Source organism: Perissodus microlepis, chromosome 10 (genome assembly GCF_051167445.1).
Source record: "Perissodus microlepis isolate ML-2025 ecotype Zambia chromosome 10, ASM5116744v1, whole genome shotgun sequence".
NCBI classification, from domain to species: Eukaryota; Metazoa; Chordata; class Actinopteri; order Cichliformes; family Cichlidae; genus Perissodus; species Perissodus microlepis.
This window is the reverse complement of record NC_140470.1, coordinates 33,705,044-33,730,287: the sequence shown is the minus strand read 5'-3', so window position 1 is coordinate 33,730,287 and position 25,244 is coordinate 33,705,044. Positions and strand designations below refer to the sequence as shown.

General features: G+C 42.6%; 1 protein-coding gene across 1 annotated transcript; it reads left to right on the top strand.

The window, feature by feature from the left end:
* Positions 1-301: 301 nt before the first annotated feature.
* LOC146379821 (uncharacterized) lies at positions 302-19,633 on the top strand. Its single transcript, XM_084941047.1, has 11 exons — positions 302-384; positions 698-747; positions 1,696-1,774; positions 1,856-2,072; positions 2,960-3,234; positions 3,696-8,959; positions 13,829-14,045; positions 16,543-16,775; positions 16,870-17,154; positions 17,228-17,334; positions 17,730-19,633. Exons 3-11 carry the CDS (start codon positions 1,706-1,708, stop codon positions 17,987-17,989), a joined length of 6,927 nt encoding a protein of 2,308 aa, XP_084797173.1. The 5' UTR covers positions 302-384; positions 698-747; positions 1,696-1,705; the 3' UTR covers positions 17,990-19,633.
* Positions 19,634-25,244: the final 5,611 nt, after the last annotated feature.

Here is a 25,244-nt window from a genome sequence, read left to right as displayed (position 1 = left end):
CGACGAGTCTTGCTCTTCTGTCAGAGACAGTTTAACTGCAGGACTCATGTCTGAGGAGCAGGTTTCATGTTCAGATAAGGGTTAATCACCATGTCCTCAGAGTTGATAACAGAGCTGGGTGGAGCTGTTTATTTCCCCCACAGTTCATCCATAGCTCATGAGCCCAGTATAGCCTTGGCTCAGTTTCCTGTAAATCACGTGGGAATAATGTGAGTTAACACAACAGATTGGAGGCACTCCCCCAGCCCTCCCCCGGCCCTCCCCTGTCCTCCCCTTGCCCTCTGCAGCCTGCTGTACATGAGCACCGGCAGAAGAACTCAGCACATGAAGAAGATTTGACTCTCTGCAAGGATTGCAGTCTTTGAGCTCAGGGTTGAGATTCCTGTAAGTAAAACTTTATCACATTGATTTTTAGTCTCCTGCGCAGGTCACTGATTTTGGCTTTTCTAATAATTTGGAATATGACTCCAATCATTTTTATCTTTCTTGTGAATGCTAACATCTACATGGTCATATCTGCTGCAGCCTTGATGTTTTCCAAGTCAATGCTTATGAATCTCTGTTAGTCTACTCTTTCAATTTCAGTCCATTAAAGTTCATATTCTACTGATCAGTCATTTTTGATCGCGGGCCACGTTAAAGTTTTATTTTTATATTAGTTAAAAGTTGCTGTCATGTTTTTACATGTCTTGTGCAGCGCTACCTTCAGGTTTCGTAAGCGGTCCTGACCCGAGGCTGAACTCTCAGGTAAGAACAGCTGTAGCTGCATCCATGTGTTAAACAGGAAGTTGAGGTTGCTGTTGGTATTTAATGCAGAGAGTTGTTGCACGCTATCTGAGAATGAGACTCTCACAGAAGTCAGATAGTTCCTCTTCTATACAGAAAACTCTGTTAAATAAAGAAAAGCTGATTAAAAGATGTAAAAAAGCACAAAAAATATTTTTAATCAATAAATAATCAGAATGACATGAATCACTGCTTTCTGGACGGTAATTAAAGTTGCTATTTTGCGGTGGTTGGTTTGAGTGGCTGTAGATGACGTGAACATAAGATGTTTATAGTTGGTCTCCAGGGGAACACGTTTACTGGGCGGATTCTGACAGATAAACAGGAAGCGAGCTGGTTGGCTGACTTGAGGAAACTGTGACACGTCCACACTGATCGTTTTACTGTAGCTGAAACGGTCTGGATGCTTCTGACTCCCAGTTTTTGTTTGATTTGGAAAACTGAAGGATCATTTGGACCCGGAAATGGATAATGATGTCATAAGTAACAGGCAAACAAGGACCTATCTAATATATGTGGCAATACACCTGTATGAGTTGTGTGCAGGGTTATGTATATATATATATGTATATATACATACATATATACATGTATGACCAACACAATCTCACTGCATATTAAAGATCCAAGTATCCATTTAAGGCCCACAACTGCAGTCACACAACTGTAAGCGTCTGCATTCAGAACGAATGCCGTGTATTCTGTTAGAGGGTAAAAGTACAGCCCTGATAGTAACTGTCAGTCTGCCAGTACTGTTGGGTTGTTCCAAACATCCACACTCTGGACACAAACCTGATGAGAGACATTCATGTGGTCACAGCTTTTCTCTCAGCACCCAGTCATCTCCACAATGTTAGTAAAGCTTCTTCTGACCTTCTCTAAATTCTCTCTCTTTCATTTGTCTCATAGAGCTTGAACCATGTGGAGCTTCTATACGATACATAATGAGACCCCCTACACATTTCACTACTGTAGCAAGGGGAGAGAGGTAAGTCTACAAATCCAAATTATAAGTTTCACCCTTGTGTGTGGTCATTCATCCTAGTCCCTCCCCCTCTCTTTCCTTCAGGGTGTGCGTACAGTGCGTGGCAACAGCACAGGAGAGTACCTGCATGCATTACCACCATTTTGGGGCCTTTCCTTTAGATACGGAGATCACTCAGGAAGTGACCTCACTGGTGCAGGTGGTGGCGCTTCGTACACCATAAGAGAGAGTAAAGACCACAAAGAATTTGAACTGGTCCACAACATGTTAGGTAGTGTTGTTGACCGTTGTCCTAACTTTGGTAAGTATCAGTCAGTGGTGTGTACTGCTTAATAAGACCAGAGTTCACACACCGGAAAGAAATCGGAAAGTTAACAAAAGCCTAGAGTGACTGACTACGTCACTCTGGATGCTGTAGCTGCTGTGAACAATAGAGCCTCAAATCAGAAGTACCTGACTCCGTGGTATAATTCTCAACAACTTACCTTAAAGCAGACGACTCGTAAGCTGGAGAGCAAACGGCGTGTCACAAATTTAGAAGATCATCATTTAGCCTGGAGAAATAGTTTGCTGCTACATTTCCTCTTCACAGTCACCCACCCGCCTGATTTCCCTGCTGCTCAGGAGGACCTGGTGTGGGACAGCTAATCAGGCTAAGCTACGTTGGCCCACACCTGCTACAGACTCCTGGCCAGTTTTAGGCTTACTTTCAGTGGTTTGTCCTCCAAACCTATGAACAAGCTATATTTATTACTACTTTATACTTTATATTTATTATTATTTATAAGTACTATTATCCCCAAAATAGGCCAAGCAATAACTAAACACTTGACACACTGAGCAGGAAAGTGCCAGTGAAGAAAGCACAGAAACACAGGCCACACTGCTAATGACACAAGAAGTGAACACTGAATACAATTTGCAGCTGATTGAAGAGGAAGTGTGCCCTGATAAATCATACATAGGTTACAGGATGAAATAAGTTGCTAAGTAAGAGTTTGAAATGAACTGGGCTACACAGATGTCGCTGCACAAACCACCAGTGTGTACCAGGAACAGGAAGTGATACAGTATTCCAGTGAGAGCCAATACCAAGCTCTTTGCAGTGTAACAGGGTTTCATGTCAGAAGCTTTTAACAAATTAAAAACAAATTTAATTTCTCTAAGCATGCATTCATTTCTCTACAGGCAGAATTGATGAAGAGAAACGAGAACGTGAGAAACGCCAACAAGAGGAACGACGCAGGAAAGAAGAAGAAGAGAAAAGGCGTCAGGCAGAGCTTGAGCGACAGAGGAAGATCCAAGAGCAGATGGAGAATGAAACATTAAGAAAAAAACTCTCTGAAGCACACAACAGGCTTCAGGAGGAGGAAAACCTCAAAACCTGGGAGCACCGTCAGCAGCACTCTCAAGTTCTACACCAGCTCTTGGAAGATGAAGCACATCACATAGAGAGAGATGAGGTAGGGTCCGGCCTCAGGTAATAACAGCTACGGGCATCTGGGAAAGGATAGCAAAGAGGCTCTGGGTCCTTTTAAATGTCTAACATTTAAGTCATCGCAACCCTAACTATGTCCCAACCCTATACTTCGGAAGATGACAAATTTCTCTTTTTTGAACTGTAAACAGTTCAGGATCAGTATAATATTATATTAGTATAACATTAATAATTAGCATAATATTTTGTTATATAGGTCTCCTTTTAACCAGGCAGATTAAAAAATCCATTGCTACTCCTGAAGGTCCTCATAGCAGAACATCATCACAGTTCTGAACAGACGTTTGTTGTCCTTACTGCCAGATACCCACAACATTCATAATAATTCAACATTATGGTCAGGTGAGGATGACATCATCTGACCCTGCATACAGTTTTCTGCTGCTGATACTGTTACGCTCGTGTCTTTGTTCCTCTGTAATACAGGTCGCTGATGTTAATGAGAAGTTTGAAAAACTTCTATCAAAGTATGACATCAGAGAGGATGAACATTTACAGATCCAGCTGGAAGACAGGATGAAGACTCTCCAAAATAAGCTGACATTACAATATTTTAATGAGCACCCCCACTTCGTCCCCACTTCGTTACTGTGGGCTTTGGATCAGACTACTGGATACGTGCTGCTGTCTTTGACTGAGAGGTTCAACATCCTGGAGGCAGTGCTGAAGGTGACCTTAGAGGGTGACCCTGATTTTGAAGATCTCCTCCAAAATGGACAAGACAAGAAGACAGAGTTCCTCCTCAGTTTGCAGGAACAGCTACATGCTGACAACCCAACACTGGCCCAACAGGTGTTAGCAAATGTTCTGGATCTGTCCTCAAAGCTACCCCGATCAGGTAAGGAGATCGTCAGTCAAATTGTCTTCAACAACCTCTGGGCACCAAAAGACATCAAGCGTTTCCTTGGAAAGACCTTAAGCATGGATCAGGAAACAGTCACAAAAAGCCTCCACAAAGCGTGCACGTACGGGCTGAGCTGTGACGACGCTCTCTCTGCCCTGAATGAAGACGATCCTGCAGAGTACATCCAACATTGTGTGGACAAAGCTGAGCGAGACAAAGATGCTTGCACACTTTTGGCTGAAATGGAAAACAAAAACTTTCCAGAGTGTGTCCTGTCACTCCTGCGAGAAGTCCTGACATATATTGAAGAAGAGCTACCCAAATATGGAAGTGTGCCCATCAACAGGGAGATGATTGAAGACTGTAAAAAGATAATAACTGCTCTCGATTTTAACAATCCTAAGATTGATGCTCTGAAGAAAGTCCTGATCATCGTATCCAGAGCTGTAAAGGAATGCACCGCCTTTACCACTCAAAGCGGTGAACATGTTCAGGGCTACTTCCCAAGACCCAGTCAGCTGGCATCACTGCTGCTGCTCCTGCTGCCACAGTCTGGGGATAAGAAAGGTTGTCTGTTGGAAATCAGCACTGGAGAGGGCAAAACTTGTATTTTAGCCATGTTTGCTACAATACAGGCCACCCGAGGCATAAAGGTGGACATTGTGACAAGCTCTCCTTTGTTAGCAAGTCGTGATCAGGATAAGTGGAGAAAATTATATGATGTGTTTGGTATTACATCATCCACGGTCCCTCCAACACAAATCGATAGCTGCTCTTTTAAAGATCATGACAAGCTGCATGAGCATGCATACAGCCAGCAGGTCGTTTATGGCACTGTTGGTACATTTGCAGCAGATACGCTGAGGCAAGAGTTTGAGAAGAAGACTACCCGAGGTCCGAGGAGGTTTGAGTGTGTGGTAGTAGATGAGGTGGACTACATGACGTTGGACAGCGGTGTCCAGGTCACGTTCCTGTCACACCAAGCCGGCAGCCTAAGGCACATGGAGCAAGTCCTGGCAAGCATCTGGGCCATGATGTCATCTTGCAAGCCAATAGAAATGTTTGAAACTGGGGAGATCAGGTGGGGAACCAGGATCCAGCACTTCCACAAGGCTGTAATGCAAGCAGTGGTTGGCTCAGAATCAGAAGATGTTTCAGCTGCTGACATACTTATTCTTGGTGCCCAGCTGGGGTTTTATTCACAGGAGGATGTGGATGAATTAAATAAAGCAGATGGTCAGACACAAACAGAGACTGACAGCTTTAAGGATGCCAGGTGGAAAGCTACTGAGAAAATCATGGCCAACATTGGACCAGAAGAACAGTGTGAGCTACTGAGACAAGTTCAGACAAAAATAGAAAACGGTGTATCTGTAAATTGTTACTCACTAATGAACAACAAAGCCAAACTTTACAGGAAGGACAGCTCTCATGGAGACCCTGATGTCAGCCTGCTTCTCCTGGAGAATGGCTGTACCTGTGAAATCATGTCCGAGGAATCCCTCCTCCAAGGAGCTGTGGACAAATTAAAGTCAACAATTAAATATTCTGACGAGTGTTCAGTGAAGTCATTGGATGAGTGTAAGGGATTTATTGTGATCCCCTCTTTTTTGAAAACATACATTGAGAATCAGTTACCAGTTTTTGCCGAGAACGCCTTAAAAGCCATCAGAATGACTCAGGGAAGAGAGTACATGATTGAGAAGGCACCTGAAGCTGACGCAGGTGGTTTCAGTGATGCTGACAGTCATCAGTATGATGCCATAATTCCTGTGGACTTTGAGGCCAGTGGGGTGTTGGAGAAAAACAAGCGATGGGGTGACGGCCTACAACAGTTTCTGGAGATGAAGCACCAGCTGGCCATTTCACAGCTGTCCAATGTAACAAATTACATGTCGAATGTCCATTTCTTTAAAAGGTACCTCGATGGAAAAGGCATTTTTGGTGTTTCTGGGACATTAGGGGGGCAAGCTGAGAAAGTATTTCTAGAACGGCATTACCAAACAGCAAGCTATGTCATTCCAGCTCACCGCTGTAAAAAGCTTGTTGAGTTGCCAGCAGTTCAGGTGAGTGGTGGCAACACGCAGTGGATCCAGGTGATCTGTGAAACTGCACAGAGAGCTGCAGACAGAGGCCAAGTTGTTCTTATCATTTGTGAAGATGTTAAAACTGCAGATGAGCTGAAGACAAACATGCATGTTCCAGAAAGGCAAGCCAATGAGATCACCATGTACACAATCAGCGAGAAGCACAACATCGAGAAGCAGAACTTTAGCCGGGGAAACATTATCATTGCTACAAACCTCGGCGGCCGTGGGACAGACATACACGTTCAGCAGGACGTAAACGAGAGTGGAGGTCTCTTTGTGCTCCTCACATACTTTCCTAGAAGTCACCGTGTGGAGCGACAGGTCTTTGGACGCACCGCCCGAAAAGGAAACCCAGGGATGGTTCAGATGGTTCTCAACCAGGGCCATCTTGCACCAGCCTACCAAGGCCATTCCATCGAAACCATGAGACAGCTCAGAGAGGAGTATGAGCTCAGACATTTAGACAGCATGGAGAAAAATGAACTCTGTGAAATTGACATGAAGGAAACTCTGTTCTCCAGTTTCTGTCAGTTTCTCTGTAACTTTGACAAGAATTACACGGTGGAAGAAAGGAGTGACCTGTCCAAGATGAAGCTGAAGGATGTTCCTGAATATTTTAAGATCCATCAGAACAAGTTCGACTATCAGACTGCACTGGATGCTTTGAAAGAATCGTGGGCTTTGTGGCTCATCCTTCATGAAGAGCACATCAGCAGACATGACGATATCAGCCAGCTGAGAGAAGACCTCACCAAACACTTGAAGAAGACTGGTGACTTCCTCCTGCAGGGGACGAGCTATAACTTCTATGATTACATCAAACAGGCAGCAAGCAGAACTGACCTGCACTGCATGAACAAAACCAAATGTGACTTTGGAGCAAAGACTTACTGGCAGAGAGCTGCAGAGTGCGATCATTTCTACAGTGCTGTGGCGCTTTATAATCAAGCTTACATCACACTCAACCTCAGAAAAGGAGGCTACATAGCTGAGGCAAAGGAATTATTGGAGGAAGCACAGTCTGCAGTGGATGTCTATCTCTCAGAATCAACAAATACGATGATGTTTTGTAATTTTTCAGTGACGAGTGGCTTTGTTCCACACCACACAAACAGCAACCTCCAGATCCAAATGCAAGCCAGGATGACTATCTTCAAATCTTGGAAAAGATACATCGAAAGTGCCCTGACAACTCTGAGACAGCTCGATGGCAGCAAAGGTGATGCAGAAGTAGAGGATTCCAGTGTGTACCATCTTTCCAAAGATAAAGATTTAATCACCACCAATGAGCTGATGATGCTCTATGAGAATGGCCTTAGCACAGTCTTTGAGGTTAAAAAGAAGCCCGAGTTCTGCTATGATGCCCTTGCTTGTTTTGCTCTCGGCGCCCTTCAAGTTGCAGCAGGTGTTCTTGTTTGTGCTCTGTCATGTGGTGGTGCCAGTCAGTTTGGACTTGGACTGATCTGTGAGGGAGTATCTGACATGATTCAAGGGATCAAAGGAATGATACAAGGAGGCTTTGACTGGGCTGAATGGGCAATCTCCAAGGCCATCAGCATCGGGTTGTCTCTGATCTCTGGTGGATTCAGCCGACTAAAGAAAGCTGCAAGTGCAGTGCGTAGTGGCACAAAAGGTCTGATCGCAGGAGCAAAGACTAGTGCCTACACAGTAAAACAGTGTTTTCTGAAGGCAGGGAAGTATGCAGTTCAGGAACTGGGGAAGCAAGGATGCCTCAGTGCTCTGAGTTATACTGCTGAGAAGGCAATTAATGCTTTTTTCCAAAACGTTCTGAGGAAAGTCTTTGAGGAAAAGGTGCTTTCACTCATAAAAGCCAACCGTAACCTGGATGAAGTTCTCACAAGCTTCATTTGCTCAGGAATACCAAAGAATGTCCTGGAGAATGGGTCCAGTGAATTCAGAATTCACAAAGAGTGTGAGGAAGAAATGCTTCAGTCAGTGGATGTGATAACAAGAAAAGTGATTCCTGGCCTGATGATGAATTGTACCATGGCTCTTAAGGCTCTTGATGGCCTTTCAGCGGTCTGTGGTGCTGTAACACAACACATAAAGAGCAAAAAAGGGTCCGATCGAATAGAAAATATTCTAATGGGTTTGGAAGCAGCTAAATATGCCACAGCCTTTGTACAAATATGGAATTCAGTACCAACAGAGAAAGTCATTAACAACACCTTTGTTCCTAAGCTCTTGCAAAGCATGGAAAAACTACCTCAAGAAAGGAATGACCAGGATGAAAGGCACAGTTTATCAGATGTAAAACGCTTTAAAGATAAACTCATCAACATGATTGCAGAAAGTGTTTCAAACTCTTATGTTGAGGCCTGTTCCAGGCATATGACCTCCATCATGAGCAAAATGTGCATAAGTGAAATAAACCATGCTGTTGGTGGTGCTGTTAGCAACATACTTGGTAGGGCTGACACCCAAAGTTTCTTTAACAGCCAGGAGTATAAGTACAACATGAAAAAGGTCATCCAGCGTCCACGTGAGTCCCTGTCAGAGTCTGACAAGAAAGACTTGGAGTGCTACATTGAGGACATTTCTGATGTTAACCGCCCTGCTACAGCTTTGGACATCCACGTCCTCACCCAGAGTGATGCTCTGGAAGGCAAAGGAATCAAACTGGTTATGGTGGACAAAGATGGAAAGAAGCTGTCAGAAGACTATTTTCCTGGGAAGGAGGACTCAGCAGGCGATATAGTCCTCCAACTGAAGAAGGAGCCAGAAAATCCAACACAGTGAGTGACACATACATATTTGATATTATTGCGCCTCTCATTTAAATAAGTCAAAATAATATTTTTTTTAATTGACCAACTCATATTGGCCAGAAAGTTAATTTTGACCTGTTTTGCAAGGGTAACCCTCCCCATCCCAATTTCCAGACTTTGGTTTTGATACTGTCGGGTTCTTCTTTGCTGAGAGAAGTTCAGGAGACAGTCTAGCAGTTCACTCTCTTTTATTATCAGGCAGTTAAAATTGGGCTTGCACAGCTGTGGACCTCTCAGTGTCAGGCAGTCTGTACATGGAGAAGTGAAGTACAATTCATAATTCAAAGTATATATTAGACACATGGAAACAGGGAATAATTGTGATTGCCTATTGATGGGGAGATGTCGTGGTTGAGGCTCAGCACTCCCTGATTTGTTCCTCATGGCAGCGGTCATTAACCTCCAGTCAGGGATCTTGTCCTGTGTGAGAAAACTCCCTACCTCACAGTTAGGGATGTTTTATTTCCATGCTGATGTCCGCCTTAAAGGAACACTATTAAGTGTTTATTTCTTGTTCACTGGAACGCCCTGTTATCATACAAGCAGCCCTTCCTGTCTGTATTCTGTGAGCATGTAGCTACACTCAGCTCTGTTTGTGCCTCTTAGTTAACCCTTCACACTGTGGGGTTAGTGCTCGTGTCCTTCTAACGAGGAGTGTATCAACCCTATTATCATCACACACTGCAATCAATGTCAAAAAGAAACTTTATCTAAAAACTTAATAATTATTCTCCTGTCTGATAATCAGGGGACAAACTAACAAACTGTTTTCCCCAAACTGGTGTAGTTGTTTAATCTGAGGGCAAATCAGAAACCCACTGAACAGCTAGAACTGACACCAGTCATGGTGAATAATAACACAGAGCTGGCATCCTGACATCCTGTGGTCCCACTATAATGACTCGTCCTGTGTTGGTTTACTGGTTGTGAACTGGGAAGGACTCAGTTATTTTCCTGTACCCCCCCAGTTTTTATTTTTTCTGGCATTCTCGTACCACTTCCTGTTCCTAACACAGTGCACAGTAGTGTTTTGTTACCATGTGTGACTTGTTTAAGTATATACCTTCAGATAAAGGCTTATTTCAAACTGTAATCTTCATGTGGTTTATCCAAAGCACGCTTTCTGCTGAGTCACCCACACTAAAGACCCAATGAGTGTCTTTGGCGTAGCTATTAGCTTAGCTTGTAGCTGAGTCATTAGTTCCGTCTCAAATGTTTAGTTTCTCCTCTGTTTAGCACAGATACTGGAAAGAAATGTTGCCTGATTGTACTTCTGGAGGCCAGGCTCAGTGAATGGAAAACCAGCTCTGGACTCTGGCATAGACAGTTAGTAGTTAGTGCGGGCAACGCTAGCTTTGCTACCATTAGCTCTTCCTCAGCAGATAGTCCTGAGCAACAAGAAAGAAGGCTGGCTGGGTGACGGTGAGGAGGAAGTGTAGCTCTAAACAGAACACCCCGGTACACCACCTGTTGATCTCTCACGTAGTTTTCTCGCCACTTTTGTTGGTGATTCTGTTTTGAGAAATGTGAAGCTAGGGACTCCGCAGCCATAGTCAACTGTCAGAGGCGAAGGCAGGCGACACTGAAGGAACCCTGAAATTGCTGGGAATGGCCTCTGACAGTGGACTCATCTCTGTGCTTGTCCTGCTAGACCTCAGTGCAGCGTTCGATACTGTCGACCATAATATCCTATTAGAGCGATTAGAACATGCTGTAGGTATTACAGGTACTGCACTGCAGTGGTTTGTATCATATCTATCTAATAGACTCCAGTTTGTGCATGTAAATGGAGAGTCCTCTTCACACACTGAGGTTAATTATGGAGTTCCACAGGGTTCAGTGCTCGGACCAATTCTGTTTACATTATACATGCTTCCATTAGGCAGCATCATTAGAAGACATAGGACACATTTGGATTCAGGAGACAGACACTATCTCTACTTTTAAGATCAGGCTTCAAACTTTCCTTTTTGCTAAAGCATATAGTTAGGGCTGGACCAGGTGACCCTGGCTGTATCCCAATTCAGGGTCTGCAGCCTTAAAGTACGCAGCCTCAACGGTCCTCAAGGGCCGCGTACTCAAAGACCGCTAAGGCCGGAAGTGTGAGGCTTGTGAAATGGGACGGTCTAGCCTCCGTCGCGCTGCCCAGGTTGCCTAGCAACCATGATAGCTGGAAACGTGTGGTTGACAGAGATGAAGGAGAACATATTTTGTTCGTTTGTTTGTTTCTACATGAGCTTTGTGTGATTTAATAAGTATCTGAGGCTGAGACCACAGGACTGTAAAACATGATTGTTGGGCTTCATTTCTGTACTGAACAGTCATTTAAGATTAGCTAGTAAATAACAATTAGTTAATGTTGTTCATGAGACTAAAGTCAGTGTAAATATGATATGGCCAATATTATAGTTATTATATTAATCATTATTAGTTATTACAGCAGTGAGTTTGAACTCTCAAATCAAATCACTTCTATTGTCACATCACATGTGCAGGTACACTGGTACAGCACATGTGAGTGAACTCTGTGTCAAATACTGAGCTTCAGTAAAGATTCAAGTTGCAGTTGTTTATATGTCCTATCACCTTAAATCTTTACTCAAAGACACTCAAGTATCTGTGACAGTGTCTATACAGATGTATTATATATAAGAGACAAATATTGTTCATTTAATATGTTGTCATTACTAAATTTGGCTCAATGCTTACATATATGTGTAAAAAGCAAATGTACGAGCTGTGAAAACTGTGTCTGATAGAATGAAGAGTCGACTGATATATGAAATATTCCTTTATTGGGTGAGAAAATCAGACCATGTCATAACTGCTTTAAGTCATACAGAATAGATATCAGAGCCTTAAACAGGCTGACTTCTGCTAAATGGGTCAAACTGGGCAGAAAGTCTACAAACACATAACATCCTTATAGAATATGATGTAACACTATAGATCAACTTAGCTCAGAATATATAAAGCATATAAACAATTACAGCAATATGATGCAACAAACACAGCAGCTACTGATCCAAAATACTCAAAGCTTCATAGAACTGAAACAAACATTTATTTTTAGCTCCATTCTGCTGCTGATACAGACTTTAGGTTTCTGAACATTAAACTTGTTGCTGCCTTTCATAGTGTGTAACTTGAAGGCCCTGAGTACTTTCTCCCACACTGAAAACACTGGATGATCACATTATTTGAACATTACCTAATAAGACTGATTCAGGACAGACAGTGATGTTAAACTTTCCTAGCAGTCCTTCACAAACAGGGAACAGTCTGTCTATTCTCTCCATCTGTCAGCTGCTGCTGGCTCTTCCTCCTCCTCTTCCTCACACACTGCTGAGTTTGTCCTGGTGGATCATCAGGGGTGCAAAGCCTCACAGATGATGTGCAGCAGTGGGTCCCTCGGTCTGTCCTCACTCTGGACACTTGCAGTCGTCACACATGGAAATCAAATGTGTGATAAGCTGCAGGATTCAAACACAAGTGTAACTTATAAACACATGTTCATACTTTTATTCCACAATCAGAGAGAAAGAAACAGAGAGAGAGTGCAGGACAGACAGACAGGTGACAGTCTCAGGTGTACACACTGCTACACAACAGCACCAGAGAAGCAGGATTTAGTGTTTGTGTTATTACGAGTGCTAAACAAGAAGAGTTCCAGATGGTCCAGTGGACACATGTGTGACTGCTGTGATTAAAGCATCTTTCTTTCAGCTTAACGAGTGAACCGTCAGCTCATTCAAACACACGTTAAAGTCCGTTTGGCTCGACACCACCGAGCAGAGGCAGCAATATAACATAGCTAACATTAACAGTGCAGTGAATCCTGCTTGTGCCGTGATATTCAGGACTGCAAACCGAGCAGCATCACTGACTTTCAGCTTGGTGTGTTTGTGGATATATGACTGACTTTAATTATCCATAAAATCATCAGATTCTCTGTAAGATTAAAGTCGACTATTGTATTATTATATTTTAAAGGCTTTAAAAGCAAGTAAACGCTGAACGTACAAACATCGCTAATGGCAAATAACTTTGCCGACATGTGGCCAACAGCAATGTTTTAATGTTCCTCATTATTAAACATTTGCACATAAATAAGTGACATCATATTCAGTACTTACTTTTCACAGTTTACTCTTCGGCCGCTCCGCTTCTGCCGTCTGCGGCAAAATTATCCACACCGACTGCCGCGCTATGAATTGTGGGATATGTTGGGCCACGAAGTCTACACCGCCACGTCCTTAAAATTCAGGGAAAAGAAGGACGCATTTGAGGGCTGCATTTCGAGCAGCCTTTGAATTGGGACAGCCTTCGGCGCGCCACTGTGACGTAATCGGCCTTAAAATGCAGCCTTTAAGGCTGCAGACCCTGAGTTGGGATACAGCCCCTGAATCCTCCTTTAGTTTTACTGCAATAGGTGTAGGCTGCCGGGGGATTCCCATGATGCACTGGGTGTTGTGGTTTGGTGATATATAAAACAAAATTGAATTGACTTCCTTTACTGTTATAGTTTAATCTGATTATATACATTATTCCCAACATTCATTTTCCTTATGCTTCTAGTGGAATGGGAAGGATTATTACTCATTCATCAATATTATTCCAACAGCTTCACTGGTGGACACAACTTACATGACAGATTTTATGTACAACAACATTATTATTGGTCCCCATCAAAACTCTTAAATCAATTTTAAAGTAATAAACAAATGTTATGGACTACTTATATTTACAGGGAGATTTGTTAGTCTCACCTTTTCCCTTTTTTGTCCAGAGTGACTGATTTGTTGTTTTTTTGTTTTATTAATGTATTTTTTACAGGGAGAGGGGGTTCTTCTCAAAGATAACTAAACGGATTCGTGGTGAACAGAGCCCGTGCACTGGTCATTTTGAAATCCTGAGACCAGATGGGACCGCAATCCCAGTAAATTCAGAAGATCAGAACTGCCTCTACCACGCTGTTGCCCAGGCCACCTGTAAAAATCCAGGTGATGTAGGAAAAGAGGCACGGATCCTTCGGGAGCAGGTCAGAAACAATGTAAGTCTTGCTGTTATTATTAATATGGTCTATGTGTTCTCTTTCTTCCCAAATTAATGACACAACATTTACATGAATTATTACTCAAAAGACTAAGCAATAAAGAAACTTAGGAAAAAATGAATCTTAATCCTGTTCCAGAAAGCCGATAGAGTTTCCAGTTAAAGAAACTTCAGCCTGCCTTAACTGTGCGTGCGATGGCTTTGAAGAGTCATCGTCATTGGAGCTGTGATACAGGGATCCACACGTTCTTCTACTCACAATTCTGGGGACCAGTTACAGGGACAGGACAGGGGTCAGGGGTCAACAGGTAGAGCTAACAAGGGACGTTTCTCCCTGGTGCTACATGTGACATATGACAGACAAACACAGGACTACACAAAGTGTAATGAGCAAAAACTGCAAAACAAGACAAGCCAGTGAAACTCCAGACAGAAAAGAACGATACAGACACGAGACATGGAAATGTGCGAAATACTGAGAGTGTGTGTGTCTGTATGAGTGTGTGTATGTGTGTGTGTGTGTGTGTCTGTATGAGTGTGAGCTTCAGCAGATAAGTGCTTGGTAGTCACGTCAATGAAGGTAAGTGGAAGTCTGCAGACCGGGTTATGTGATTAACGTGAGACTGGAATGAGAGAGTATTATCAAGTATGACACCCAAACTCTTTACCTGAGGGGAGGGAAGGGTGGGAGAATTTTCAGTGTTAATGGAGAAACTGTGAGATTTGGTTACGATAGAGGCCGTACCAACAAGTAAAACTTCAGTTTTATTACTGTTTAGTTTGAGAAAACTGGAGGAGAACCAGGATCTAATCTCAATAAGACAGTTTGAGACGGAGGTAGGTGGGAGGGATGAATATGTCTTAAACATATCATACTTTAAAGAACCTTTTTATTTTGTGATGGTTCTTTAGCTCGGCCCTGAAAATCTTAGAAATATGGTATCTAACCAGGTTCTTCCTCTGGATGGCATTACCTTGGCCTCCAGTAACGCTGTGAGGAACCTTGGAGTCATGTTTGACCAGGACATGTCCTTCAACGCACATATTAAACAAATATGTAAGACTGCTTTCTTCCATTTGTGCAACATCTCTAAAGTTAGAAATATCCTGTCTCAGAGTGACGCTGAAAAACTAGTTCATGCATTTATTACTTCCAGGCTGGACGACTGTAATTCATTATTATCAGGATGTCCTAAAAACTCCCTGAAAAGCCTTCAGTTAATCCAAAATGCTGCAGCAAGAGTCCTGACAGGGACTAGAAAGAGAGAGCAGATTTCTCCTGTTTTGGCTTCCTGTTAAATCCAGAATTCAAAATCCTGCTCCTCACATACAAGGTCTTAAATAATCAGGCCCCATCTTATCTTAATGACCTTGTAGTACCATATCACCCTATTAGAGCACTTCGCTCTCACACTGCAGGCCTACTTGTTGTTCCTAGAGTATTTAAAAGTAGAATGGGAGGCAGAGCCTTCAGTTTTCAGGCCCCTCTTCTGTGGAACCAGCTTCCAGTTTGGATTCAGGAGACAGACACTATCTCTACTTTCAAGATTAGGCTTCAAACTTTCCTTTTTGCTAAAGCATATAGTTAGGGCTGGACCAGGTGACCCTGAATCCTCCCTTACTTATGCTGCAATAGACGTAGGCTGCCGGGGATTCCCATGATGCATTGAGTTTTTCCTTTCCAGTCACCTTTCTCACTCACTATGTGTTAACAGACCTCTCTGCACTGAATCATATCTGTTATTAACCTCTGTCTCTCTTCCACAGCATGTCTTTATCCTGTCTTCCTTCTCTCACACCAACCAATCACAGCAGATGGCCCCGCCCCTCCCTGAGCCTGGTTCTGCCGGAGGTTTCTTCCTGTTAAAAGGGAGTTTTTCCTTCCCACTGTCGCCAAAGTGCTTGTTCATAGGGGGTTATTTGATTGTTGGGTTTTTCTCTGTATGTATTATTGTAGGGTCGACCTTACAATATAAAGCGCCTTGAGGCGACTGTTGTTGTGATTTGGCGCTGTGTAAATAAAACTGAATTGAGTGAAAAAGCCGCTGGGTTTACAAGCTCAGGAGCAGATTTAACAGACTCCTTAGTTACTTGCTTGGATTTTGTACAAACCAGAGGTGGTGCACAATGATCTGGTTTAGCTCGTTCAAATGGGAAAACACTAGGGCCAGTCTCACCCTTTATGGCTGGCTAGTGCAACACTAAGTCACTGATTGCATATGCAAGTAAACACAAGGTTTCTTTTTCTCAGAAATTGCAAACTGGGAAACTCTAATTCATCTTGAGCCGTCTTGGACTCATCAAACACGATCTCTGTGGCTGCCTCTACAGGCTTAGCCCACCCTGACTTGGCCTCTGGAGGTCTGTGTGATTATGGACCCAATCAGTGTTTTACCTTTTTACAGAAGGTGTAGCCTTTGTGTTATTCAGAGTCTGCACAGGAGATAGGAAGCAATTAGGTAACTCATCTTATGTCATGTTTTATCTCCACTCAGCTTCAGCAAAACCTACCCCAATACGTAGGAGCTCTGAAGCTGCAGAAAGGATATGAAGAAACCTGTAACTCTCCTGGAAGATATTACATATGTGGAGGAGATCGAAAGGCGCGAAGAAAAGCCGTAGACGATTTCAACGCCATCTTGGGCGACATGAGCAAGAAAGGTTTGAGTCCAGAGGAATTACGAGATATCCAAGAACGACGTCTGGGTTTGGTTGGAGCGCACGCTGAGTAAGTATTTAATTTGTGACCACGACGACCAGCAGATCGAACTTCACGTGTAACACACATTAAATCGTATTCTGAATGTGTTTCTTGCCAACAGTGTGTACAAAATCCGGGTGGAAACCTCAAACCAAAGAGAATGTGGTGAAAACAGGTTGGCGGTGGAAGCCGACCACGTCCCACCTAAATGTGTGTTTCAGAATGCCCTTAAAACGTTGCAGGACCCTGAGAACGTAAAGTTAAGAGAGGACCTGAAAAACAAAAGCCCCAACTTCTTTGTACTGTTGGATAAAAACGGAGACCGCGGGCTGTGCAGAGAGGTTCTGAAATCGCACCACGAGGCAGGCCTGACCTGGCGCAACAGAAAAGAGTCTCGTATAATCAGGTGAGAACAAATCTGTTCGTCCTGGAGCTAAACTCAGAGTTTTCTTTGGATAGCTAACGTGCTTCTGTTCCAGCGAGAAGCTTGAGGAGATTCTTATTTCTGGAGACGGGGAAAAACTGGTGAAGATGTCGCTGCTGGCAGCCAATCCAGTCACATCCGATTCTCTCAGAGAGGATGCAGGTACGCTACAAACAAGCCTGTAGAGATAGAAGTACTATGTGCTGTTACATACCAGGTTACTGATGAGACAATGAGCAAAGATGTTCGTCACCATAGAAACGACACAAAGAAACATCTGTCTGTAAAAATGAACTCGTGTTTTTCATGAAATGATGAAACGGTCAAAGTCTTTCAGCAGTTTAATGCACAGAGTCACAGAGTGCTGGTTACACTGGTTTCACAGCCACACACAGGTTAATTATTAGTACAGGAACACGTGAAGCACCAAGGATCACATTAATGAGTCCTCGCCTCAGTGGTCACAGTAACAGATATAGTGCGATGCTGTCAGAGACACCGTTTCCTGTTCAGTGAGTAAACCCCGCCTCTCTCTGCTCGCTGTGTGAACTCTGCAGGAATCCTTTCGCTGAACATCTCAAATATGTCCAGAGACGCAACGAAGCGCTACCACGATCTTGGAGACAAGCTGCTGGTGGAAGGTTACTACAAGAAAGGAGTCCTGAACGAGGAGGAGAGGCGCAGCATCATGGGCTGGCTGAAGGGCGGAAACCTGTACTCAAAGAACACGTCAGAGTACAAAGAGATGTGCCGCGAGCTGAGAGCCAAGATACAGAAACACAACAACAACAGTGGAAAACAACAACAGCGCCTGTGAGAGACGTGTGTGTGTTTAACTGAACGTATCAGATCATTTATCATTTAGATATTTTGTTTCCTCTCTGACCGTTTCATCATCATCCTCTTTTCCTCTTTTATGAGAAAACAAAGAAGGAAAAGAGTTTCTCTGAAAGATTTCAATCCGAGGATAAGAAGCAGCTCAGAGACACATTTGTAATCACAGGAGCTGTTGTGTGTTCTCTGTGTAACACCTGTCACAGGCACCTGTGAGTGGGCCTCTGCTTACAGCACAACATATGACCTGTGTAAATGAACCACAACACAACCACACCTCACTGATTCCACATCAGAAAACAAAGTGGGTGTGTGAGGTGACACTGGTGTTTGGGGTCAGAGGTCACACTGGTGATCATCTACTCTGAGTTCACCTGGTTTTTTGCTCCCACCATAAAAATGAAGAAATAAAGTTGAGTGTAAAACTGTGTTATTAATGATTTACACACACACACACACACACACACACACACACACACACACACACACACACACACACACACACACACACACACACACACAACTGTTAACTGGGAAAGACATTTCACCTGCCACCTACTGGTGATGGCCAGAGGGCGATATGCTTCTGTCAGTCTGCCCCAGCTGTGGCTACAGCTGTAGCTGCCTCCACCAGTGTGTGAACGTGAGAGTGAATGATTAGTGTAAAGCGCTTTGAGGGTCTCGAAAAGCGCTTTATAAATGCAATCATTATTATTATTATTAACTGCCGTATTACAGACTTTCACACTCACTTTGTCAAAGTCAAATTGTTTTATTTAGCACATTTAAAACAACAACCGCTGACTAAGGTGCTGTACAATGAAGATAATTAATAGAAATAAAAACATAGGGAGAGATAAGTGTTAAGAAAAAGAATCATAAAATTAGATAATTTGAGTAAGAAATAAGAGAAAAGTAATACAAACTCATTCTGACTTAAAAGCCAAGGAACAAAAGTGGGTTTTCACAGTGACTAAAGGAACCTTTTAAAAACAAGCGCGTCCATGCTCACAGGTGTACACACGGGAGCTCACACACACAAACTACACCCTTTTTGGCTCCTACCTCAAAGCACACTGTGCGCTGTCGATCCTACGTGCTGCACAATAATGTTTAATATTTAGTGTTTACTGTTATAATCACATAGATCATCGTGATGTTGTTCATTATGTTGCTCTCGTTTTCTTCTGCTTGTTTTCTTTTTTCATTCTCAACAGGTGAAATTAAAAAGTATCTACTGTTATCTACTGTTATCTACTGCTAGCTAGTTTATTGTGATGGTGTTGTTTTTATTATGTTGCTCTTTGTTGTTTGTTTTCTCTTCTGGTTTTTTTTCCTCCATACAGGTGATCCAGGTGTTTTGTTTTGTTTTTTTTCTTCCCCCCTTTCTCACCGTCTCTTCTCCCCTCTGGTTTTCTTTCTCTCCCTCTCTGTCTTTCACTCTTTCTCCCTGTCCTATCCCCCAGTCATGTCTGTCCCGTCTTTAAAAAACAAAAATATAATAAATACATAATTATAATAAAGCTCAATCAAATGGACCAATATGGCCATGATGATCCACTTGGTAAAGTAAATCTGTTTGGCATCTTTCTGCCTTCAGACAACAATTCTGATGGTTAAAGATCCAAACGGGACAGGAAAAAAAATAAAAAAATAAATAAAAGTAATACAAACTCATTCTGACTTAAAAGCCAAGGAATAAAAGTGGGTTTTCACACTTGTTTTGAAAGTGTCCAAAGTTGGGAGGTCCTGATGTGAAGGGGCGGTCCCAGCAAAGGCCCTATCTTTGGTCCGCTGACCTCAGCGATCTTGCAGGAGTGTCCAATTTAAAAGATCAGAAATGTATGAGGGTGCTAACCCGTGCAATGCCTTCAAAACAAATAATAAAATCTTAAAATTAATTCTAAAACTAACTGGCAGCCACTGTAATGAGAGTTAGTAACCGTGCTGCAGCGTTCTGGACCAGCTGACGGCTGACAGACTAACACCAGAGTAAAGACTATTACAGTGGTCGAGGCAGATGAAATGAAGGCACTGATATCTCTCTCAGAGTCTCTAAAAACAGAGAAATGGCTTCACTTTAGCAAGTAGCTGAAGATGAAAGAAACTGGACTTGATTACAGCATTAATCTGTTTATCAAATGTTAGAGTCAAAAATCCCTCCTAGGTTCCTCGCAAAGGGTTTTTTATACATTTCTAAAGGGCCAAAGTCGCAGTGGTCACAGGGACCAAACACAATCACCTCTGTTTTCTGTTCCTTTAGGTTAAGGAAGTTTAAAGCCATCCATGGCTTAACATCATCCAAACAATCTAGCAAAGCCTTCAGAGGACTCACAGATTTACGTTCCAGTGGCAGGTAAGTCTGTGAGTCGTCTGCATAACAATGAGATGCCATGTTTTTGAAAAATTGAATCCATGGGGAGCATGTAAATAGAAAAGAGAACTGGACCAAGAATGGACCCCTGGGAGACCCCACAGACAGGGAGGCTTTTGAGGATGATGTATCCCCCAATCCAACAGAAAGACTTTGGTTGGCTTAAGCCGAGAGATAAGAATCCCATGATGGTATCAAAGGCAGCACGGAGGTCTAATAGTATGACAATGGCAGCATCTCCCAAGTCAGTAAAAGTTAAGAGGTCATTAGAAACTTTTAAAAGAGTAGTTTTAGTGCTGTGGTGCATTTTAAAACCAGACTGAATTACTAGCACCATTTTTATCTAGAAAGGTCTGGAGCTGAAGAAGGACAACTTTCTCACGGACTTTAGAAAGAAAAGGCAATTTAGAAACTGGTCTGTAGTTGGATTCAACTGCTGGATGCAGGATACGTAATATCTGCAGCCTGGGAGCAAATGTTCAGGAGCAGGAAACCAGATATAACCTTCAGGAAACATCGTGGGATTTTATCCTACAAGGATGTTTGATGTGAAGACGGTGGAGGAGGATGTGACGTATTCATACAACTTTAATTGTGTACAGCTCCACACAAGTTAGAGGTCACTGTTGTAGAAGTGAGAGTGAATGAAGGAGGTGTTAGAATAAATATAACCCGTGTGGCCAGGTAGAGAAAGGAAGACTAGAGTCAGGACAACAGTAACGGGAATGTTAGGAGGAATAACTGATGATAAGGTGGCTGTACACACTGGATCAGGTACACAGAGGGATGGTGTCAGGGTAAGGACTGATATTCAGAGCTAGCACAGTGATCAGCATCCAGCTTTTATTATCACAGAGGAGGGGGGGGGGGCAGTCTGAAACTCTGGATTTAACCCTCATAATGTCCTCCCGATTTACACACACCTGTGGTCCTCAGGGGTCAAAAATGTCCCCACTTCATTTGAGTTTTTTTTAAAGTATAAAGTATAAATTGTCAATCAATTCAGTGTTACATCTTAGTGTAACTTAAGACCAACACATTAACACAAAATTTACCCAACATTATACATTTTAGGGCCACCAGACCTTGTTTACATAAAGTACACTGTGTTTTCGAGTGGAAATAAAACAAGAAAATAAAATATTTACTTGTTTAGATAATTTTGACTATTTGTCTAACTACAGAGTGCTGTATGTTGAACTTTAGTGAGAAAGTTTTTTTTCAAGAGTTAATAAATTTTTAATGGCAGCACATAATCACACCTGTGGTCCTCAGGGGTCAAAAATGTCCCCATCTAGTTTGACTGATACTTAATTAATATGAAGTGGATTTTCCCCCACTTTTAATTAAAACTTAATTCAAACATTTTGACACAATCTTTTTTTATTCCATTTCAAATTTAAGTCTGATAAAAACCTCATAAAAATGAATTTTTTCTTTGTTTTCGGGTAAAAAATAAATTAAATCATCAGTTATCGTGGGGATCGTTTCACAACCAGAGTCGGCTGCTTTAACAGATGATCACAGACGGGTTTATGTCAAAGTTAATTTAGAAAGCTGTTTTTAAACTACTTCAAGTTTTTTACTGGCAGCAAATAATCACATCTGTTGTTCTCTGGGCTCAAAAATGACCCCGTTTGCTTTGACTGTTTATAAAGCAACAAGTATAAAATATCCTCCATCTCTGTGTTTCAAGGTTTTATTCAACTTTATTCCAACTCATTACCTGACAGTTTTCTATATTTTGGCATGGTAGGAACACCAGGGCATGGGTCTGAGTGAAGGCAAACTTTCATGAGGACAAAGGCGTGTCCATATTTGACCCAAGTGCAGGAGGAAGCTCAGGTTCATTCCTCTGCACTGGTCCCATCATGGACAGCTTTCTTTCTGCAGTTGCAGGCCAAGGGTCATATACAGTAAACAAGGTGTTACAGGTGATTGTTTTCTTTTGGAAACCTGCAATGTTGGGGACAACTCGCGTGTCCTGACTGCAGGACAGACGGTTTGCCATCGTGCACGAGCATGTTCCATGTACAGCTGGACCTGCATCACATGCTGCCGATGTTTTTATCTCATAGCTCCCTGGTTTACTTGGATGTTCTGTTGGACAGAGTCCTCTGAAGGGGACTTGGTGCTCATACAGTCACATCAGTACCTGGATCTTACATCACAGCAGGAGAAACACCCACTTGTTCCATACACCTCATGGGAGCACGTTTGTGTCATGAACGATGATCATCTATTGTGTCTTTATCAAGAAATTATATCCTTTTTGTGCTTCTCTGTTTAATCTTCTGTCACCTTTAAAACTTCTCTACCAGACTCAGGATGTCATAAACTGGCCGTAGCGACTCTACTGGATGCGCGGCAGTAAGAATCAACACACCCACATATGCCTACAGCTGCATTCGGTCCATTTTTCTTCCTCTCGTTGTCCCTCCTTGTTTGTCACTGAGTTGGCTGTAGAGCAGGTCATCTGCTAATTGGATGGTTGTTGGTTCAATCTCTGTGTGCTCTAGTCTGGAGTTCTTACCAAGGTGTCCTTGGGCAAGTTACTGAACCCCAACTTGGTCTCTGATGCATCCATTGGCATGTGAACGTTAAAAAGCAGAATACAAGCAGAATACACTGTGTGTAATGCTTTCAGTGCTCGAGTAGAAAAGCCACTGAAGGAGTATGAGACCTGGCATATGTGCTTGGTGGTAGGTTGTCTTTCTCTGAGGCACATGAGAGAGTCAGGCATCGTCTGTCACTGGGGAGGATAGAAGACCAGATCAGTGTTTCCTCACATTACTGCAAATATTCCTCTGTCTCAGCTGACTCCTCTTTCCTGCTTGATTCTTTTCTTCATCATAATTTAAATGGAAGATGTGCAGTCCTCTGACACATCTTCTATTTCAGTTTCACATTCTGAAAATTCAAGAAACTTCAAGAAGCCCAGTCACTTTCTTTCCAAGCTCCTCAGACTACCATGTCCTGGATGTCTGAGAACCTACTTGAACATAGTTCAGATTCTTCATCACTTTCCTTCACTTCATAGCCTTCTTCCTCTTCTGCGGGTGGGTGATGTGCTTTTTCAGAGAAAGGGTAGCATGTGCTCTAAATATTGACAATATTTTCTATATCTTCTAACCCTGGATCTTCCTGAACATTGATTCTTCCTCCTCATTATACTAGAGGACAATATGTGCTTTGTCCTACTGGTCATTGCTTTGCACAACATGGTAAAAAAAAGTATGCTCATCAAAGTATGCAAATCTCCAGCGCAATGGAGGCTTGTGAGCTACTTTCTGTGTATGTATTATTGTAGGGTCGACCTTACAATATGAAGCACTTTGATGCGGCTGTTGTTGTGATTTGGCGCTGTATAAATAAAATTTCATTGAATATAGAGCACCTGCCTCCTCATTGTGCTGCCTGTTGTTGTTGTTGTTGTGGTTGTTATGACCAGTGCTTGACCCCACACATCAGTGATCCAAGATCAAAGATGTTTGAAAGCAGTATGTTGTGAAAATACGGCTCTTTGCAACACTTTGTACTTTGGGGTCATTTTTGTCCACGAGGACCACAGGTGTTATAAAATCCAATAAAAACCCCATAAATAAATCAAATTACTTAAAACTTATTCCAATCATGCATACTATGGTAATGAATAACTTCTGTTATTTTCAGACCATTTGATGAATAAAAAACACATTTTTGATAGCAAAGGATTTCTTTAGAGGACAAAAATGACCCAAGGGCAACACAAGGGTTAAACAAACCAATAAATGAGCTGAAGTCAGACATCAGCACAGTCGATGCAAACAAACACTCACATCAAGACTTTCAGAACATGAAAAAATAATGGTTCCAAAATTTAATAAAGTACAAAAGGAAACAAGACGAGGTGAGGAAGTACTGGGAATCACTGGGTAAAAATACACCATTAGACGGGTTTGGAGTCTGTTATGTATAAAGATTCTTACGTCCCAGCAATGCAAGATAATGTAAATATCATAATGATAATAAAAGTAAATCTGAATTATTGTCAGAAACATTTGTACAGAGAACCTTAATAATAAAGAAACAGAGGAAGGGAAACGACTTTACAGAGAAATATCAAAATACTTCAGGATGAAGAAGATACTGAAGAAGATCCAGTGTGAGGAAGGTTTCCAGCAGCGCGCTGAGTCTGAGCCACAAACAAGAAAAATCCACTCCACTCAGTATTAGCATGGTGTACCTAATAAAACGTCGTCAAAGGAGCTTGCAAAGAAAAGCGTCTGGACTTCTTTAAGTTTACTTGAAGACGTTTCACCTCTCATCCGAGAAGCTTCTTCAGTTCTAAGGTCAAATGGTGGAGAGTCCCAGATATAAACCTAGTGGGAGTATCCCCCCACAGCCAATCAGCCAGAGTTTCGGGTGTGTTCATTGTGAAACCTGGCCCCACCTTATCATGCGAATTCCTGAGGTCAGATGGCCCAGGATGTGAGTGGGCGTTAAGGCGTCTGGGGAGGGATCTCAAAACTGGATTATAGATGGCAGAGAGTTGGTGTCGTAAACCCCCGCCTCTGTTCAAAGATGGTCGCTCACAGTGGACATAGATGCTTCTTTCACTCCTCTTTCAAACCATCTGTCCTCTCTGTCCAAAATGTGAACATTGGCATCCTCGAAAGAGTGTCCTTTATCCTTAAGATGCAGATGAACTGCTGAGTCTTGTCCTGTGGAGGTGGCTCTTCTGTGTTGTGCCATGCGCTTGTGAAGTGGCTGTTTGGTCTCTCCAATGTAGAGGTCTGGGCATTCCTCGCTGCACTGTACAGCATACACCACATTGTTAAGTCTGTGTTTTGGAGTTTTGTCTTTCGGGTGAACCAGTTTGTGT

Excerpts from the sequence above, each read along its gene's own strand:
- LOC146379821 (XM_084941047.1), top strand. The coding sequence starts at position 1,706 with ATGTGGAGCTTCTATACGATACATAATGAGACCCCCTACACATTTCAC. Across the intron at positions 8,960-13,828 it reads GAGCCAGAAAATCCAACACA|GGAGAGGGGGTTCTTCTCAA; the intron begins GTGAGTGACACA and ends TATTTTTTACAG. Across the intron at positions 17,155-17,227 it reads AAAGAGTCTCGTATAATCAG|CGAGAAGCTTGAGGAGATTC; the intron begins GTGAGAACAAAT and ends CTTCTGTTCCAG.